The sequence below is a fragment of the Staurois parvus genome, unplaced genomic scaffold (genome assembly GCF_062004578.1).
Source record: "Staurois parvus isolate SC_StPar_1 unplaced genomic scaffold, SC_StPar_1.0 ptg000611l, whole genome shotgun sequence".
NCBI classification, from domain to species: Eukaryota; Metazoa; Chordata; class Amphibia; order Anura; family Ranidae; genus Staurois; species Staurois parvus.
Genome location: NW_028318407.1, coordinates 528927 through 548987, shown reverse-complemented (window position 1 = coordinate 548987; position 20061 = coordinate 528927). Strand labels below are relative to the sequence as shown.

Genomic DNA, 20061 nt, shown 5'->3' with positions numbered 1-20061 from the left:
TGTGATACCAAATCATTCAATACAAATGATGCAGAAAAACAAAAATGGTGTTACCAGCGCCACGGGTGGACACATAGATGTTCCCAGCACCATGCTTAGTATGTGCTCCCCACTAAGCGCACGCCGAGAATTGGTGACGAAAATGTGATAGCGGTGTTAGGGAAAAGCAATAGGCCTCTACACTAACAAATGTTAAAACATAACACAACATTAGTGCCAACAATATACTAACTAAAACCCGCAAATAAAATATCATCTTAAAACTGTCCCAACATGGTACTGTGCTCCAACAATGTCCATAAATCATACATGGTGCTCAACTGAGGCCCTGTGCTCCAACAATGTCCATAAATCATACATGGTGCTCAACTGAGGCCCTGTGCTTCAACAATGTCCATAAATCTTATGTGGTGCTCTACTGAGGCTCTGTGCTCCAACAATGTCCATACATCATACGTGGTGCTCTATTAAGGCTCTGTGCTCCAACAATGTCCATAAATCATACATGGTGCTCAACTGAGGCCCTGTGCTCCAACAATGTCCATAAATCATACATGGTGCTCAACTGAGGCCCTGTGCTCCAGCAATGTCCATAAATCATACATGGTGCTCAACTGAGGCTCTGTGCTCCAACAATGTCCATATATCATACGTGGTGCTCTATTGAGGCTCTGTGCTCCAACAATGTCCATAAATCATACATGGTGCTCAACTGAGGCTCTATGCTCCAACAATGTCCATAAATCATACATGGTGCTCAACTGAGGCTCTGTGCTCCAACAATGTCCATGAATCATACGTGGTGCTCTACTGAGGCTCTGTGCTCCAACAATGTCCATAAATCATACGTGGTTCTCTACTGAGGCTCTGTGCTCCAACAATGTCCATGAATCATACGTGGTGCTCTACTGAGGCTCTGTGCTCCAACAATGTCCATAAATCATACGTGGTGCTCAACTGAGGCTCTGTGCTCCAACAATGTCCATAAATCATACGTGGTGCTCAACTGAGGCTCTGTGCTCCAACAATGTCCATAAATCATACGTGCTGCTCTACTGAGGCTCTGTGCTCCAACAATGTCCATAAATCTTATGTGGTGCTCTACTGAGGCTCTGTGCTCCAACAATGTCCATAAATCTTATGTGGTGCTCTACTGAGGCTCTGTGCTCCAACAATGTCCATAAATCTTATGTGGTGCTCTACTGAGGCTCTGTGCTCCAACAATGTCCATAAATCATACGTGCTGCTCTTCTGAGGCTCTGTGCTCCAACAATGTCCATAAATCATACGTGCTACTCTACTGAGGCTCTGTGCTCCAACAATGTCCATAAATCATACGTGGGGCTCTACTGAGGCTCTGTGCTCCAACAATGTCCATAAATCATACGTGGTTCTCTACTGAGGCTCTGTGCTCCAACAATGTCCATGAATCATACGTGGTGCTCTACTGAGGCTCTGTGCTCCAACAATGTCCATAAATCATACGTGGTGCTCAACTGAGGCTCTGTGCTCCAACAATGTCCATAAATCATACGTGCTGCTCTACTGAGGCTCTGTGCTCCAACAATGTCCATAAATCATACATGGTGCTCTACTGAGGCTCTGTGCTCCAACAATGTCCATAAATCATACGTGCTGCTCTACTGAGGCTCTGTGCTCCAACAATGTCCATAAATCTTATGTGGTGCTCTACTGAGGCTCTGTGCTCCAACAATGTCCATAAATCTTATGTGGTGCTCTACTGAGGCTCTGTGCTCCAACAATGTCCATAAATCTTATGTGGTGCTCTACTGAGGCTCTGTGCTCCAACAATGTCCATAAATCATACGTGCTGCTCTACTGAGGCTCTGTGCTCCAACAATGTCCATAAATCATACGTGCTGCTCTACTGAGGCTCTGTGCTCCAACAATGTCCATAAATCATACGTGGGGCTCTACTGAGGCTCTGTGCTCCAACAATGTCCATAAATCATACGTGGTTCTCTACTGAGGCTCTGTGCTCCAACAATGTCCATAAATCATACGTGGGGCTCTACTGAGGCTCTGTGCTCCAATAATGTCCATAAATCATACGTGGTGCTCTACTGAGGCTCTGTGCTCCAACAATGTCCATAAATCATATGTGGTGCTCTACTGAGGCTCTGTGCTCCAACAATGTCCATAAATCGTATGTGGTGCTCTACTGCGGCTCTGTGCTCCAACAATGTCCATAAATCATATGTGGTGCTCTACTGAGGCTCTGTGCTCCAACAATGTCCATAAATCGTATGTGGTGCTCTACTGAGGCTCTGTGCTCCAACAATGTCCATGAATCATACGTGGTGCTCTACTGAGGCTCTGTGCTCCAACAATGTCCATAAATCATACATGGTGCTCTACTGAAGCTCTGTGCTCCAACAATGTCCATAAATCGTATGTGGTGCTCCAAGCCCACTCAGTGCTCTACTGAGGCTTTGTGCTCCAGTGAAAAGACACTACAAGCAAGGTGGTAGTGCCACGTACCCCCTGTAGGTGAAGATTCAACAGAGGCTAATGACCCTGAAAAAGTCATAAGTCAAAAAGCTCTTTATAAACTTTGGAATTCCAACATTCTTATGCCAAACCAGGACCAGGACTCTCCACATCAGAGTTGTCAACATCAGTGCATCTCAGATAGAGAAACCCCAGAACACATCTTATTGTGCTCCCCATTTATTAAAAGTAGCCAACAGACAAAACACAGATAAAAACTCCCCTCTTTGTTCCCACTCCCGGAACCCAGTGTCTCCAGCGATATAATGTATAGAGCAGGGGTGTCAAACTCAATATCATGGAGGGCCGCATCAGCATTATGGTTGCCGTCAAAGGGCCGGTTGTATCTGTAAGGCACCCCACCCCTCCTTACATCACAGTGCACCCCCTTACCTTGTGCTGCTGCAGGGAAGAAGCTGGAGGTGGAGCTGCGAAGCACAAAGTGCAGGGTCTGGAGGAGGACCAAAGGAGGGTTGGAGTCAGCTGCTGGAGTCTACAGGGGTGGTGGAGACAAGGGGGTGCTGCGGCTGCACAGAGATGTGCAGGTTCTGTAGGAAGAGTTCCGTCCTCCTCTCTGCTGCAAATTGCTGAGACCAGGGGTGGGGAGGATGCAGAGATGAGCCTGTGGGTGCATGGAGAAGTGCAGGATCTGGTGGAGGAGGTCTGTCCTCCTCTCTGCTGCAAATTGCTGAGACTGGGGGGTGTTGCAGGGATGAGCCTGTGGCTGTATGGAGAAGTGCAGGATCTGGTGGAGGAGTTCTGTCCTCCTCTCTTCTACCAATTGCTGAGACCAGGGGTGGGGGGTTGCAGAGATGAGCTTGTGGCTGTATGGAGAAGTGCAGGATCTGGTGGAGGAGGTCTGTCCTCCTCTCTGTTGCCAATTGCTGAGACTGGGGGATGTTGCAGGGATGAGCCTGTGGCTGCATGGAGAAGTGCAGGATCTGGCAGTGGAGTTCTGTCCTACTCTCTTCTGCCAATTGCTGAGACCAGGGGTAGGGGGTGGGGGGTTGCATATATGAGCCTGTGGCTGCATTGAGAAGTGCAGGATCTGTATGTGGAGTTCTGTCCTCCTTTCTGCTGCCAATTGCTGAGACCAGGGGTAGGGGGTGGGGGGTTGCATATATGAGCCTGTGGCTGCATTGAGAAGTGCAGGATCTGTATGTGGAGTTCTGTCCTCCTTTCTGCTGCCAGTTGCTGAGACCAGTGGTGGGGGGGGGGTTGCAGAGATGAGCCTGTGGCTGAATGAAGAAGTGCAGGATCTGGCGAAGGAGTTATGTCCTCTTCTCTTTTGCTGACTGCTGAGACAAGGGGGTGCAACAGCTGCAGGAGAGATCTGAGTGCCACATGAAATGGCCTGGAGGGCCAGATTTGGCCCTAGGGCCCTGTGTTTGACACCTGTAGTATAGAGCCTCCCCTGTTCAGGTACCTGGAACCAGCGTGCACTCCACTGCCAGGAACTGATGTCACTGGAAGTCTGGAAGTGCTGTTGATCTCCTTAGACCTGCCTCAACGCGTTTCACCCTAGGAAGGGTGTCTTCAGGAAGCTGGGAGGATGCCATGCTGACTTCAGTATATACACCTAGACCCAATTAACCCCAATGTTACCCAGTCTCTAGCTGTCAAGATGTACACTATGGTATAGACATGAAGGCAGAATTTCATGCAAAAAAATAGCTCCCCCCCCCCTAAACATTCATACCAGCCCCTAATCCAAGCATGCAGCCTGGCTGTCCAGGAGTCCATACAGGTCACATGGCCTCAACATGGGCCCCCTGGTAAAGTACCTTGTCCCCATGTTGAAGAGGAGAAAGGCCCGCTGGGCCAGGGTTGTGGGGGGACCTGTAGGCAGAATGCTTACTGGAACCTGGAAATCCCCTTACAAATGAAGGGGGCCCCAGATACCAGCCCCCTTCAGTGTGTGGTTGAGTGAGGGGTGCATAGTACCTCTATTCATACACAAAACCAAAGTAACCTAGAAAATAAGACCCCCAAGTGTTTGACTATTCCTTCATGAAAAAAATAAAAATTCCCCCAAATATCTATTGTAAATAATGATGTCCATTACCTTACCACCTGACCAAAAGGAAAACATGGCAACCTGGCACACATTGTACCAATCCCAACAGTACTCCGAGTGGAATGATGGCTCCCTGAGCTGTCATTAGCTATGTAAGGGAAGGGCGGTGAGAGCGGTGAGAGAGGTGAGAGGAGTGAGAGCGGTGAGAGGGGTGAGAGCGGTGAGAGAGGTGAGAGCGGTGAGAGCGGTGAGAGCGGTGAGAGTGATGAGAGCGGTGAGAGCGGTGAGAGGGGTGAGAGGGGTGAGAGCGGTGAGAGAGGTGAGAGCGGTGAGAGCGGTGAGAGAGGTGAGAGCGGTGAGAGGGGTGAGAGGGGTGAGAGCGGTGAGAGAGGTGAGAGCGGTGAGAGGGGTGAGAGGGGTGAGAGCGGTGAGAGAGGTGAGAGCGGTGAGAGCGATGAGAGCGGTGAGAGCGGTGAGAGAGGTGAGAGCGATGAGAGAGGTGAGAGTGATGAGAGCGGTGAGAGCGGTGAGAGCGATGAGAGCGGTGAGAGCGGTGAGAGAGGTGAGAGCGATGAGAGCAGTGAGAGCGGTGAGAGCGATGAGAGCGATGAGAGCGGTGAGAGCGGTGAGAGAGGTGAGAGCGGTGAGAGAGGTGAGAGCGATGAGAGCGGTGAGAGCGGTGAGAGAGGTGAGAGCGGTGAGAGCGGTGAGAGAGGTGAGAGCGATGAGAGAGGTGAGAGCGGTGACATCATCGACCAAATATGGTAGTACCATGATACCAGGTAAAAAAAAAAAAAATCCCTGATTCCCCCTCCCCCCCTTCCCAGTATAGTACAGTGTCACTATGGTGATGAAAGAATGCAAAAAATAGTCAGTATCCTTGACCATCGCCACACCGGTCATGTGATGACTCTGCACTGCTCTGGTGACAGGATGTAAAAAAAGAAAAATGTGAAAAAAACAGTTTTTATATAATTTCTTAATTTTCAAAAAAAAATTGTAAAAAAAAATTACAACTTCAAATAACCCAACACTAAATACATAGGGGTATCAAGAAGGGGTCATCTGGGGGGATTTGTCCTGTCCTGACATTTGGGGGGGATTTGTCCTGTCCTGACATTTGGGGGGATTTGTCCTGTCCTGACATTTGGGGGGGATTTGTCCTGTCCTGACATTTGGGGGGATTTGTCCTGTCCTGACATTTGGGGGATTTGTACCATCCTGACATTTGGGGGGATTTGTACCATCCTGACATTTGGGGGGATTTGTACCATCCTGACACTTGGGGGGATTTGTACCGTCCTGACATTTGGGGGGATTTGTACTGTCCTGACATTTGGGGGGATTTATACCGTCCTGACATTTGGGGGGATTTGTACTGTCCTGACATTTGGGGGGATTTGTACCATCCTGACATTTGGGGGGATTTATACCATCCTGACATTTGGGGGGATTTGTACCATCCTGACATTTGGGGGGATTTGTACCGTCCTGACATTTGGGGGGATTTGTACTGTCCTGACATTTGGGGGGATTTGTACCATCCTGACATTTGGGGGGGATTTGTACCATCCTGACATTTGGGGGGATTTGTACCATCCTGACATTTGGGGGATTTGTACTGTCCTGACATTGGGGGGGATTTGTACCGTCCTGACATTTGGGGGGATTTGTACCGTCCTGACATTTGGGGGATTTGTACTCTCCTGACATTTGGGGGGATTGTACTGTCCTGACATTTGGGGGATTTGTACCGTCCTGACATTTGGGGGGATTGTACTGTCCTGACAAAGCCCTTTTGATAACGCCCTGTGGGTGGGGCGAAACGCGTTGACGCACTTCCGGTTGCCTGTTCCGTCGTCTGACGTCATTTCCGGTGAGTGGAGCGCACGCCGAGCGGTGCGTTCCAAGGGGCCATCTTAGCTTAGCAGATGAGTCTGTAGCTGAGGTCTGCCATCCTGCTGCACACGAGGCTGTGGGGTCTCTTAAAAAGTCGGTGTACTTGAAAAGTGGATCTTTTTGGAAGAAAATTATTGTTGTTTTGAATAAAATGCGGGTTATATCCCGCAAAAGAATGTGAGTGGTCTGGAGAGATTACTTTGAGGAGAAATTACTACGGTATCACGCTATGGTCTTTTCTTCTTCCTGATTTTCCTTGGGGGATTCGGTGAGAGGAGTAAGCAGAAGAGGTACCCAGACATAAGAAGAAACAGCATTTGGAGGTCTCACAAAAAGTAAAGGGGGTCCAGGAGCCCTTAATATTCCTGAAAGGCGTGTGACTCACTACTATCTGGTGAGTGCGGTTAATGTTGATTTCTGCACTGGTGGATGGTGAAGGGATCATAAACACGGAAGAATCCAATGAAAATTATAATTTATTTGATTTTTTTGTCACGGGACTGTTAAATATATAATTTTTGGGATCTTTTGGTTTTTTTTGGGATTTTTTGGTTTTTTTGTCACTTGATTTTTAGTCACTGGACTTATGAATTTAATATTTTTATATTAACTTATTTATATATAATTTATTTTTATATTTTTATTAACACAAAAGTGGTTTTCTAAGTTGAGTAATGCAATTGATTATGTGGGTTTGCGCTGGTTTTTATTGATAAAGTAGCGCAGTGCTGAATATAAAACCAAAAAAATGGCCTGTTCATGAAGGGGGTAAAACCTTCCAGAGGTCAAGTGGTTATACAACTTTACAGCTCATCATTAGGGAGCTTCATCCAGTCCTAGATGATGGCCAACAAATGATTCCTCTACCTGGGAGGGGTGTGCTGGATACCGGGACTTTACTGACATTGAGGGACGGATGGGACCAGCAGAATATCCAGCAGCACAGGTCTATTAACCCCTTCCATACCGGGCACTTTTACCCCCTTCCTGCCCAGGCCAATTTTCAGGTTTCAGCGCTCTCACACTTTGAATGACAATTGCGCGGTCATGCAACACTGTAACTAAACTAACATTTTATCATTTTCTTCACACAACTAGAGCTTTCTTTTGGTGGCATTTAATCACCACTATTTAGTTCACAAACTATGGAAGATATCTGAAAATTGATCAATCCTGAAGAACCGACGACCAATCTAATTTCTTGAAGCCCAAAAATGTCAGGACAGTACAGATATCCCCCAAATATCAGGACAGTACAGATATCCCCCAAATGTCAGGACAGTACAGATATCCCCCAAATGTCAGGACGGTACAGATATCCCCCCAATGTCAGGACGGTACAGATATCCCCCAAATGTCAGGACGGTACAGACATCCCCCAAATGTCAGGACGGTACAGATATCCCCCAAATGTCAGGACGGTACAGATATCCCCCAAATGTCAGGACAGTACAGATATCCCCCAAATGTCAGGACAGTACAGATATCCCCCAAATGTCAGGACGGTACAGATATCCCCCCAATGTCAGGACGGTACAGATATCCCCCAAATGTCAGGACGGTACAGACATCCCCCAAATGTCAGGACGGTACAGATATCCCCCAAATGTCAGGACGGTACAGATATCCCCCAAATGTCAGGACAGTACAGATATCCCCCAAATGTCAGGACAGTACAGATATCCCCCAAATGTCAGGACGGTACAGATATCCCCCAAATGTCAGGACGGTACAGATATCCCCCAAATGTCAGGACAGTACAGATATCCCTCAAATGTCAGGACGGTACAGATATCCCCCAAATGTCAGGACGGTACAGATATCCCCCAAATGTCAGAACAGTACAGATATCCCCCAAATGTCAGGACAGTACAGATATCCCCCAAATGTCAGGACGGTACAGATATCCCCCAAATGTCAGGACGGTACAGATATCCCCTAAATGTCAGGACGGTACAGATATCCCCCAAATGTCAGCACAGTACATATATCCCCCAAATGTCAGGACAGTACAAATCCCCCCCAGATGTAAACGGATGAAAAATGGACAAAAAAACAATGCAGACGGATGAAAAACAGATGTAAACTCATTCTTTTTTTTTTCTTTGAAAAAATGTGACTGAACTGAAGAAAAAAAACGGAACGCCCGTTTGGAAGGAACCTTTACAGCTATAAAAGTCCTCTATAGCTCCGGGTTTTTATTTCCAGCCAGAAAACGCTGATTCCAGTCTCTGTGTGTATGGACACCGAGGAGAACATGCTGGGGGGTTTACTGGCTGGAGAAAAAAATCATCAAAAGCCAAAAACAGCCGCTGTAACAACATCCCGTGTGCATGAGGACTCAGACATGTGTAGTAGCGGTGTAGAAGCAGTGTAGTAGCGGTGTAGTATTGGTCTCTTCTAGGGGGATCCCATGGGTATCCATACCTGGAATTCTTCATTAAAAACATTTCCAGGAAGTATATAAAATACAGTCCAGTTTTCACTTCCCGTGAGCTCCAATGGAAGCACCAAGAACTTCTTCCTTTTTGTAGAACCTACAAGTCCCATCAATCACCATGTCATGGAGGTGAACAATGGTGAACATATCGGTGGTCCAGCCGGGGTGACAACCACAGATACATTGGAGAAGTGAGTGTAGCCACCCAGAGGCAGAAATGTCATTGATGATGAGGTGCTCCCAAAGGGTTAATCAGGTGGGAAGGGATCCTGACTTAGAAATGCTCCTCATTAGGACCAGCAAGTCCATCAGCTGCTTGATAAGGAAAGTCCCTCCCGGTCACATTTAGTTTCCATCCTGACGGTTCTGAACTCGAGCAACAGAGGTAGGAGTCTGCAACAGAGTGTGTTCTGATTGTTGCTGTGTGTAGAGATTCCCCCCCCGTCTTAGTATGGGGGTCTAGGAGATGGGGCACCACCTCAGTACTGGGGTCTAGGAGAGAGGGGTGGGGGCACCACCTCGGTACCGGGGTTGAGGAGAGGGGGCACCACCTCAGTACGGGGGTTGAGGAGAGGGGGCACCACCTCAGTACGGGGGTTGAGGAGAGGGGGCACCACCTCAGTACGGGGGTTGAGGAGAGGGGGCTCCACCTCAGTATGGGGGTCTAGGAGAGAGGGGTGGGGGCACCACCTCAGTGTGGGGGATTTAGGAGAGGGGGCACCACCTCCGTACTGGGGTCTAGGAGAGAGTGGTGGGGGCACCACCTCAGTACTGGGGGTGAAGGAAGGGTAGGGGCACCACCTCAGTACTGGGGTCTAGGAGACATCTGAGGGGGTCTGTACAGCAGGAGCCCCACCATTCCATCATAGAAATGAGGAGGTGGAATGAATCCTGCATGGAGGGCTGAGGGTTTGGTGGTGGGATGTGTGTAGATCCTTCATCCCGGGTGAGGATTGGTGTTCCCAGGGTTGGGATTTTCAGGTTTTATTGGTTCCTGTAGGATCTCAGGCCCGGCTCACACCTATGTGTCTTGTAGAACCACCCTACAGTCCATTCTACATGGCTTCCTATGGATCTGGTTCATATCAGTGTGTTTTGAGCCGCTGCATTTTTGGGAAGGGTCATGGAATTTCTTCCCCCAGCAGATCGTGTTTTGTAGGTAATAGACTTCAATGGCACCGCACCAAAAACACAAGTGTGGCAACTGATGCATTTTGCTTTTTTTTTGGGGGGGGGGGGGGGGCGCTAATAGAAAAGTACGAGAGTTCTGTTCATACTGTGCTACTTTGATATGACTTTACACTCTCTGGCACTCAAGTCGCATCAAAGTAGCTCAGGAACTTTTGTGTCCAAAGTCATTTTCTTGGCTGATTAGAATGCGTGCCTGTTCTGTTCCTGTGGGCTGCACTCACATTTGAGCGCTTTGTAGCCTTATGCTCCACAAAACAAAAAAAAAAGAAAAAAAACAAATCAATGGTCGCATGAGCAGGCACCATAGAGAACAATTTACTTTTTAATTTTTTCCCTTTTTTTTTTTTTTTAATGGGGCTTCGAGCTTCACGCTGCACGACACTCCAGTGTGAATGCAGCATTAGTGTTACTTTGATGCTATTTGAGTGCCAGAGAGTCGCATCGAAGTCGCACTACATGAACAGAACGCTCATACTGTCTAATTAGCCTAAAAATTTGGACTTTGGCCACAAAAAGGTTCCTGCACTTCGATGCGACGTTCATGCTACTTGAGTGTCGGAGTGTAAAGTTGCACTACATGAACAGAACGCTCATACTTTCCTATTGGCCAAAAACTCCCATCATGCAAAGGAAAAACGCATCGACTGAGACCTGCATAGATGTGACCCTAGCCTTCATTCTGTTGTGGTCTGCAGTTCCATGGGAGGTCTTTCACTGATGAGGCCCTACCAATGGGACCTGACATGTTCCAATCAGGTGCATCGAAGTAGAACCAGGAACCCCACTGGATGTGAGGATGTAGAAGCCACCCAATGGTATGATGTGAGGTCCGGAGGCTGGAGGCTCCCATACCTCCCAGTAGACCTTCCCACCCACACTTCTACCATCGGCTGATTTCTGCTCCAACCATCTCCATCTTGTGTATCTGAGATGAATTCCTCACACGTCTTACTGCTGCATTTTGTTTGATCAGATTTGCACATTGGGAGATCAGCGGCGACCGATTTTCGTCTCCAATGGCGGGCAACGAGGTGAGCGACTTTATCATTTCATCCAAACGGCCCAACAAGCTGAGCGAAGAGCTCATAGCAGCCAATCAGATTGCATCCAGCACTGGTCTGGGGTCTTCAAAAAAAGAACCTCGTGCTGGTTTGGCTGAGTTGAGTTAATGTGAAATCCTCTATCAGAATCCTGAGAGCCAGAAAATCCAGAATTGTCCATGGAGCCCACGTGGAAGGAAATACAGTTTTTAAAAATATTCTTCCCAAATATATTGACGTATATTTGAAATATTACAATTTTGGCCGTATTCAATATATTAAAAAATAAATATATAATGCATGTTGAAATTTTTTTTTTTTTTAAATATATTACAAAATATATGAATTTTTTTTTTTTTTAACATTTTTACATATATTTGTAAATGCATTCCAAAAATGCAGATTAAATGTATTTTTAAAAATATTTTGTAATCTATAAAAAACGCATTTATACATAGTGTGTACATAAAAAAAAAAAAAAAAAAAAATATATATATAAAATTGTTATCCTTTTCTTGTATATTACAGAATATGAGAAATATTTTTAAAATACATTTAATCTACTTTTTTTTTTTTTTTTGGAATGCATTTACAAATATATGTTTAATTGACTTTTTTATGTTAAAAATCTGAAGAATGTATTAAATATAATAATTTTAAAAATATATTTTGTAATGTATAAAAACACATTTCCACATAGTGTGTGATTTTATATAAAATTTGTATTTTTTTTTTTAAATAATACGGCCAAAACTGTAGTAGTTCCAATGTCATTATATTTGGGAATAATATTTTTAAAATCTGTATCTTCTATGTGGGAAGCTTCATTACAAACCTTTTAAAAAAAAAAAAAAAAAAAAAAAAAAAAAACAGAATGGGGCTTCCCCCCAAAACCCATATCAGGTCCTTTTTTTTTTTTTTTTTTTTTTTTTTTTTTTTACACAATCCCTGCTCCTTTGTTTCTAATCACCTGTCATTGGGGAATCTCCAGGCAATGAGCAGGGGCGAGTTGTTAGAATGCAGCAGCTGCTGGCTCCCCAACAACCTCCACCAAACCCTGCCGTGTGCATTTATGGGGCCAAAATCCTGCTGTAGCAACACAAATACCTCTCCCAAAAAGTGCAATCATGAAGGTTTATTTATAGAATAGAGGATTGCTGTCCACTTTTATAACCAACTGAGCCACGTTCTGATTGGCTGCTGAGGTTTGCGTTCACCACCGCGCTATAGCCAAAGGATGACTACAGTGATGCTCATCCAGTTCTGGGACAACATCCATGGACATCCTCATCCTCCCAGAAGTGCAACTCCTAGACACCCCCCCGGGGCATGCATTGGGCACGCTGTGACTGCTGTATGATTACAGATCAGAAAAAAGGGCCAATTACAGCAGCCCTTTACCATGTGATCATGCGACCAATCACAGCTGATCACATGTAAACAGACTTGTTGGCTATTGGCTGTCCTTTGTTCACACGCTGTGTCTGTGGGAGGAAAGTCCGCCAAGCCAGGCAAGGCTGTCAGTACATAGTTTACACTGATAATTGGGGTGCTGATCATTGGTACACCGATCAATACCGCCTCATCAGTGCAGTCCCAATAGTGCCACCTCATCAGTGCTCATCAATAGATGATGGGATTTTTTTATTTTCACTAGTAATGGTGGTGATCAGCGACTTATAGCAGGACTGCGGAGGACATTCTGACACTGGGGGGGGGGAAACTGACTTGGTGTCACTGACATCCCCAGTGACACCAATACAGTGATCAGTGCTAATAAAAAGCACCGACACCGTACTGGCACTGGGCAGGAAGGGGTTAACATTGGGGCCATCAAAGGGTCAAACATAACCTAGAAATGGAGATGCCCAAACATTTGAGGAGTCCTTTACTAAAAAAAAAAAATCCTTTAGGAACCGGTGATGAGGGGAAGCTGTCTGTATAGAAGTGGTTGAAATACGGCATCGGTATAGGATACTTGGCTCCTGCAGGACAGGGGCCCCAAAACACAAGGATTCAGGGGTTTGTCTGAATGTCCAAACAGCCAAAGTTTGGTCCAAGCACGGTGCGGTCCATGTGTTTCTGTGCACATTAGAGGGATTGTAGATCCTATAGAGATGTCCACAATCCTCATCAACCCATCCCTGCCAACGTGGGGCGGTCTTTCCCGTTCCTCCTCCCCCTGATACCCTGTGAGGTGTTGTATTGCTGCTGCTTTGTTAGTTTTTGTCTACTTTTATAGTACCTTTGTATTGCCGCCTTTTGTATGTATCTCTACAGTGTTCTGATTCATTGCTTGTCCCTGCGTGGGCTGGACCATCGCCTGTTTATTACTTGTCACATCAAATACACATGATTGAAATAGAGAGATACAATGTTACTTTGTATCTCTCCGTCTCCCGTCTGATCGATGTTTATAAACAATGTTACTTTGTATCTCTCCGTCTCCCATCTGTTCAATGTTTATAAACAATGTTACTTTGTATCCCTATCTCCCGTATGATCAATGTTTATAAACAATGTTACTATGTATCCCTCTCTCTCCCGTCTAATCCATGTTTTATAAACAATGTTACTTTGTATCTCTCCGTCTCCCGTCTGATCCATGTTTTATAAATAATGTTACTTTGTATCTCTCCATCTCCCGTCTGATCGATGTTTATAAACAATGTTACTTTGTATCTCTCTACCTCCCGTCTGATCCATGTTTTATAAATAATGTTACTTTGTATCTCTCTACCTCCCGTCTGATCGATGTTTATAAACAATGTTACTTTGTATCTCTCTACCTCCCGTCTGATCGATGTTTATAAACAATGTTACTTTGTATCTCTCTACCTCCCGTCTGATCGATGTTTATAAACAATGTTACTTTGTATCTCTCTACCTCCCGTCTGATCCATGTTTTATAAACAATGTTACTTTGTATCTCTCTACCTCCCGTCTGATCCATGTTTATAAACAATGTTACTTTGTATCTCTCTACCTCCCGTCTGATCCATGTTTTATAAACAATGTTACTTTGTATCTCTCTACCTCCCCGTCTGATCGATGTTTATAAACAATGTTACTTTGTAGCTCCCCCCCCCCCCCCCCCCCCAAGGATCAGAAGAAAGGAAGAAGCCCTCCAGAGTACAGAATCACGGCCTATTTATTAAGTGTTAAATACTCAAAGCTGTAGTTAAAAGGCCTTGAAAATGATTGTATGCCACTTTGCTAATTTCAGCGGGCATGATGACGTCAACTAACTTTAGCTCTTTCCAAAACATTTTGTAACATTTGACACTGTCAGGGGCCGGGGGGAGTTTTGTTTGCCTTCATGATTATTCTGGGTTCCTTTCCGTGAACGTACTGCTGGCTATTTTGTCATTCCCAATAATTTGTGGAGATAAAAGGAGTGGAACAAAAGCTGCCATACATGAGCCTTAAACTGTGAAATGTCCTTCAGGGTCACAAGAACTCTAGATTTATTTCTGAAAACGTGTGTTTGTTTGTTGAGGTTTGCATCACCAGATTGCTTCTGAACCTCAATGTGCCTTTTTTTTTTTTTGTGTGTTCTCACAGGAAAATATCGACCTTGTAGACGGGTAAGTACAGTCATGGCGACTGATTTGTGTCTTCATACAGTGTGTGGCTTGTATTTGCTGTCCCTTTTGTAGACCTATATAGTTAGAACCTCCACAGTCGGGGGGTGTTGGCCACACAGGTCTGTCATCCCGCAACTCAAAAAAAAAATCTCCGATTATTTGCAGAATGTAATCAGATCCAGAAATCATTATTTATCCCTCCAACCCGGAGATGATCTTCTTTATATATAGTATTTTGGGTGATTGAAAAGCTATTTGCAAAAAAAATCACAACCCACCAAAATCCATAAATCACAATTGGCGGAAAAAAGTTTAAATCCCAAAAAGATTGGGATGTGTTTTTAGAAAGGGCTTGTAGAAATGAAGGATCTGATGGAGAGCAGCTTCACAACTTATGGAGAAGACAAACGGGAATGTATATGATCAGTGTAACCCCTGTACTAGTGGCACTGGGCAGGAAGGGGTTAACATGAGGGGGAAATCAAAGGGCTAACTGTGTGCTGGGAGGTTTTTTTTTTTTTTTTTTAACTATGGGGTGGGGGTCTGTGTGCTTCACTGTACTCACACTGTGCACAGCCATCCAGAGCAGTGTGCCCAAGCTGACAGGGAGGACTGTTAGTAGACAATACTGTCCTCCCTGTTGGAGATCCTCTGAAACCACCAGGCAATGGTGCGTAATTACCAGCCGGGACCCGGTGACTGACAACCGCGGCCACGAGCACCCCCTACCCGGAAATGTAAAATCGTGTGTGTACAGGATTTATGTAGCGCCAACAGTTTGCTCAGCACTTTACAATATAAAGGGAGACAATACAGCAACAATACAAGATATTTAGGAGGGCCTGATCCTGGGAGCTTACAATCTAAGATAGGTAATGATTTTGCACACCTGTGCCTCCCTGTAGTAATATTTCTGCTATACGGCGGTCGGGAAGTGGTTAACAAACATGACTTGTAATGGTTTTGCACAGAGCAGGTCCCCCACCAGTGTTCCTGGTCCCCCTCTTTGAGTATCCCAAGAGCAACCAGCTTGCTATGGAAGCACCCAAGGAGGCTCGCTCCCGAGCCACTGCTCTGTCCATTCACACACAGTTGTGGCTCAGTCATGCCCCCTCTCTCCCCATTGGCTCACTGACTGTGACTGACAGGAGCGGGAACCAAAGGCTCCTGTGCACATCGCTGGATCATGATGGGGCTCAGGTAAGGATTTTTTTGGGGGGGGGGGGGGCTGCTGAAGGGTTTTACGCTCATAAACAGAATAAAAGAGTAGAAACCCCTGGAGCCTTTACAGGGACTATAATTGTAATGTGATTACCAATATACCCTTTATATAGCTAAATAGCCGGGTGCTGCACCAGGGCATTGTGCGTTATCGCATATTTGGGTGGGGATATCCATATGCCCGCCCCATGCCTAAGAGGTGGGGGTTCCCTGTGACATCATTGGTTCCGGGGATGCTGCGGGTACAATCACTGATGGCAGGAAGCTGTCATATAGAAGCAGATGAAATGCCTCTTCTATAAAATGTTGTCACAAGATGCGGGACTTCGGACAACTCCAGATGTGTAAAATGGATTTTTATTAACTCCGCCGTTGCGCCTGTGCGCCCCCCGCCTGACGCTCCACCGTTGCGCCTGTGCGCCCCCCGCCTGACGCTCCACCGTTGCGCCTGTGCGCCCCCCGCCTGACGCTCCACCGTTGCGCCTGTGCGCCCCCCGCCTGACGCTCCACCGTTGCGCCTGTGCGCCCCCCGCCTGACGCTCCACCGTTGCGCCTGTGCGCCCCCCGCCTGACGCTCCACCGTTGCGCCTGTGCGCCCCCCGCCTGACGCTCCACCGTTGCGCCTGTGCGCCCCCCGCCTGACGCTCCGCCGTTGCGCCTGTGCGCCCCCCGCCTGACGCTCCGCCGTTGCGCCTGTGCGCCCCCCGCCTGACGCTCCGCCGTTGCGCCTGTGCGCCCCCCGCCTGACGCTCCGCCGTTGCGCCTGTGCGCCCCCCGCCTGACGCTCCGCCGTTGCGCCTGTGCGCCCCCCGCCTGACGCTCCGCCGTTGCGCCTGTGCGCCCCCCGCCTGACGCTCCGCCGTTGCGCCTGTGCGCCCCCCGCCTGACGCTCCGCCGTTGCGCCTGTGCGCCCCCCGCCTGACGCTCCGCCGTTGCGCCTGTGCGCCCCCCCGCCTGACGCTCCGCCGTTGCGCCTGTGCGCCCCCCCGCCTGACGCTCCGCCGTTGCGCCTGTGCGCCCCCCGCCTGACGCTCCGCCGTTGCGCCTGTGCGCCCCCCGCCTGACGCTCCACCGTTGCGCCTGTGCGCCCCCCGCCTGATGCTCCACCGTTGCACCTCTGCGCCACAGACTCTATAGAACATTTACCTTTGCCTAGACTGTTGCCATTGTAAAAGTTGTACCATATAATCCAAATACTCACTCCTGTATAAATGAGAAAGTAGCGTCTATATTCCATGAACCAATCAGATGTAGACAAGCAAAATGTTTTATAGTCCAAAGAACATTGTCAAAACGAGAGACCGACCACCCACTTCCTTCCTTGTGTAGAATAATGTACAGTGTGTGTATGTGTATACACACGCACGCACACAAAAAAGTATTTAGCCCCCACCAATTGTGCAAGTTCTCCCACTTACAAAGATGAGAGAGGCCTGTAATTGGCATCATAGGGAGACCTCAAATGAGAAAACAAATCCAGACAATCTCATTGGCTGATCTGGAAAGAATTTATTTGCAAATTATGGTGGAAAATAAGTATTTGGTCACCTACAAACAAGCAAGATTTCTGGCTCTCACAGACCTGGACCTTCTTCTTTAAGAGGCTCCCCTGTCCTGCACTCATTACCTGTATCAATGGCACCTGTTTGAACTTGTTATCAGTATAAAAGACACCTGTCCACAACCTCAAACAGTCACACTCCAAACTCCACTATGGTGAAGACCAAAGAGCTGTCGAAGGACACCAGAAACAAAATTGTAGACCTGCACCAGGCTGGGAAGACTGAATCTGCGATAGGCAAGCAGCTTGGTGTGAACAAATCAACTGTGGGACCAATAACTAGAAAATGGAAGACATACAAGACCACTGATAATCTCCCTCGATCTGGGGCTCCACGCAAGATCTCACTCCGTGGGGTCAAAATGATCACAAGAACGGTGAGCAAAAATCCCAGGACCACACGGGGGACCTAGTGAATGACCTGCAGAGAGCTGGGACCAACGTAACAAAGGCTACCATCAGTAACACACTACGCCGCCAGGGACTCAGATCCTGCAGTGCCAGACGTGTCCCCCTGCTTAAGCCAGTACATGTCCGGGGCCCGTCTGAAGTTTGCTAGAGAGCATTTGGATGATCCAGAAGAGGATTGGGAGAATGTCATATGGTCAGATGAAACCAAAATAGAACTGTTTGGTAGAAACACAACTCATGTTTGGAGGAGAGAGAATGCTGAGTTGCATCCAAAGAACACCATACCTACTGTGAAGCATGGGGGTGGCAACATCATGCTTTGGAGCTGTTTCTCCGCAAAGGGACCAGGACGACTGATCCATGTACAGGACAGAATGAATGGGGCCATGTATTGTGAGATTTTGAGTACAAACCTCCTTCCATCAGCAAGGGCATTGAAGATGAAACGTGGCTGGGTCTTCCAACATGACAATGATCCCAAACATACCGCCCGGGCAACGGAGTGGCTTCGTAAGAAGCATTTCAAGGTCCTGGAGTGGCCTAGCCAGTCTCCAGATCTCAACCCCATAGAAAACCTTTGGAGGGAGTTGAAAGTCCGTGTTGCCCAGTGACTGCCCCCAAAACATCACTGCTCTAGAGGATCTGCATGGAGGATGGGCCAACATACCAGCAACAGTGTGTGCCAACCTTGTGAAGACTTCCAGGAAATGTCTGACCTCTGTCATTGCCAACAAAGGATATATAACAAAGTATTGAGAGGAACTTTTCATATTCACCAAATACTTATTTTCCACCATAATTTGCAAATCAATTCTTTCCAGATCAGCCAATGTGATTGTCTGGATTTGTTTTCTCATTTTGTCTCTCATAGTTGAGGTCTCCCTATGATGCCAATTACAGGCCTCTCTCATCTTTGTAAGTGGGAGAACTTGTACAATTGGTGGTGACTAAATACTTTTTTGCCCCACTGTATGTGGTCCACTGTTAATAGTCATGCTTGACCCTGTGAGAATCTTCTCAATGTTCAATCTTCACACCACACGAATGTTGGCCTGGATGTTCGTGCATCAAATTCTCACATTTCTTCCATATCTCTTCCTGTCCTGCCCAGTTTTTCCGGTTCATCTGACTTCTCTCTACTTGACTCTGCATCTCTGATTAAATTAGTCTGTAATATGAAATCTTCCACCGGCATACCTGACCCTATTCCCACCCATTTATATAAGTCCTGTTTGTTCTCTATGCCCCTTTTATTCTCAGTATTGTAAATGACTCCCCTTAGCACCAGTTTTGTACCAACAATCCTCAAAACTGCCAATATCACCCCAGTAGCAGAATTCTCACATGGCTCTGGACAAGTTAAACAACTTTTACTCCATATCTAACTTGCCTTTTCTTGCCAAGATCCCCAATCGAGTTGTGAAATCTGTTACATAAAACATGGCTTCAACCCCTTCTTGCCGAGCATATGCGGCCTCTCGGCGGCTGGGCCTTGACGCTGAGTGGCCGCATACTTGTGTACAGTTTATAAACAAATGTGTTCAGAGCATGGCCCTGTGCGCTCCCTGCATGTGTCGGTGTCCCCATATCTCTCCGCTAGCCTTTGAAGGCATGAGATGGGGGGGGGGGGGGGGGATCTCATTCCAGGAAAAACATGGCTCTGTTCACATTTTGCCCTAACCGGAAGTGACAAAATGTCTCTTCCAGTCTCCTAGACCATGAAGATGATTGGAGATGTTCCAGTCTCTGCTCAACTCTATCGCTAAGGGATGCAACCACTGGATAAGATGCCAGGATCTCCAATGGGTTAAAAGAGCCTTGAAAAAAACACTAGAGAGATGGGAAGCCCCCCCCCCCCCTCTTTCTCTCCTAATTACCTGCTAGAATCTATTTTATGGTTTAGAGCATTGCCGACGTTACAAGACCAGGGGAGCACAATGGGGGGGGGGGGGACTGAGGGTGCACATTGGGAGGACCGGGCAGCAGAGAAGGAATAGTAACCTGGACAGGAGGGGTGGCATATACAGGGATTGGTTATGGGAAATGCCGCTGCCAATCCTGTCCAGGTTCTGGGGGTCTGCATGGAAGGGACTTGATCTACCTGGCACCCACCTGTGATCAACAAGTTGCCGACACCACTTTAATGTATAGACTATGCCTCAGTGTATTTTAGGTATGACTTT

General features: G+C 47.1%; 1 protein-coding gene across 1 annotated transcript in view; it reads left to right on the top strand.

Moving 5' to 3' along the window:
* Positions 1–11074: 11074 nt before the first annotated feature.
* The window catches only part of LOC149449593 (cytosolic phospholipase A2 gamma-like), a 109543-nt gene continuing 100556 nt past the window's right edge, over positions 11075–20061 (top strand). Inside the window, exons 1-2 of the mRNA XM_089693044.1 lie at positions 11075–11089; positions 14663–14685. Of these exons, the coding sequence (XP_089549170.1) occupies positions 11075–11089; positions 14663–14685 (38 nt within the window). The remainder of the gene's footprint in view (positions 11090–14662; positions 14686–20061) is intronic.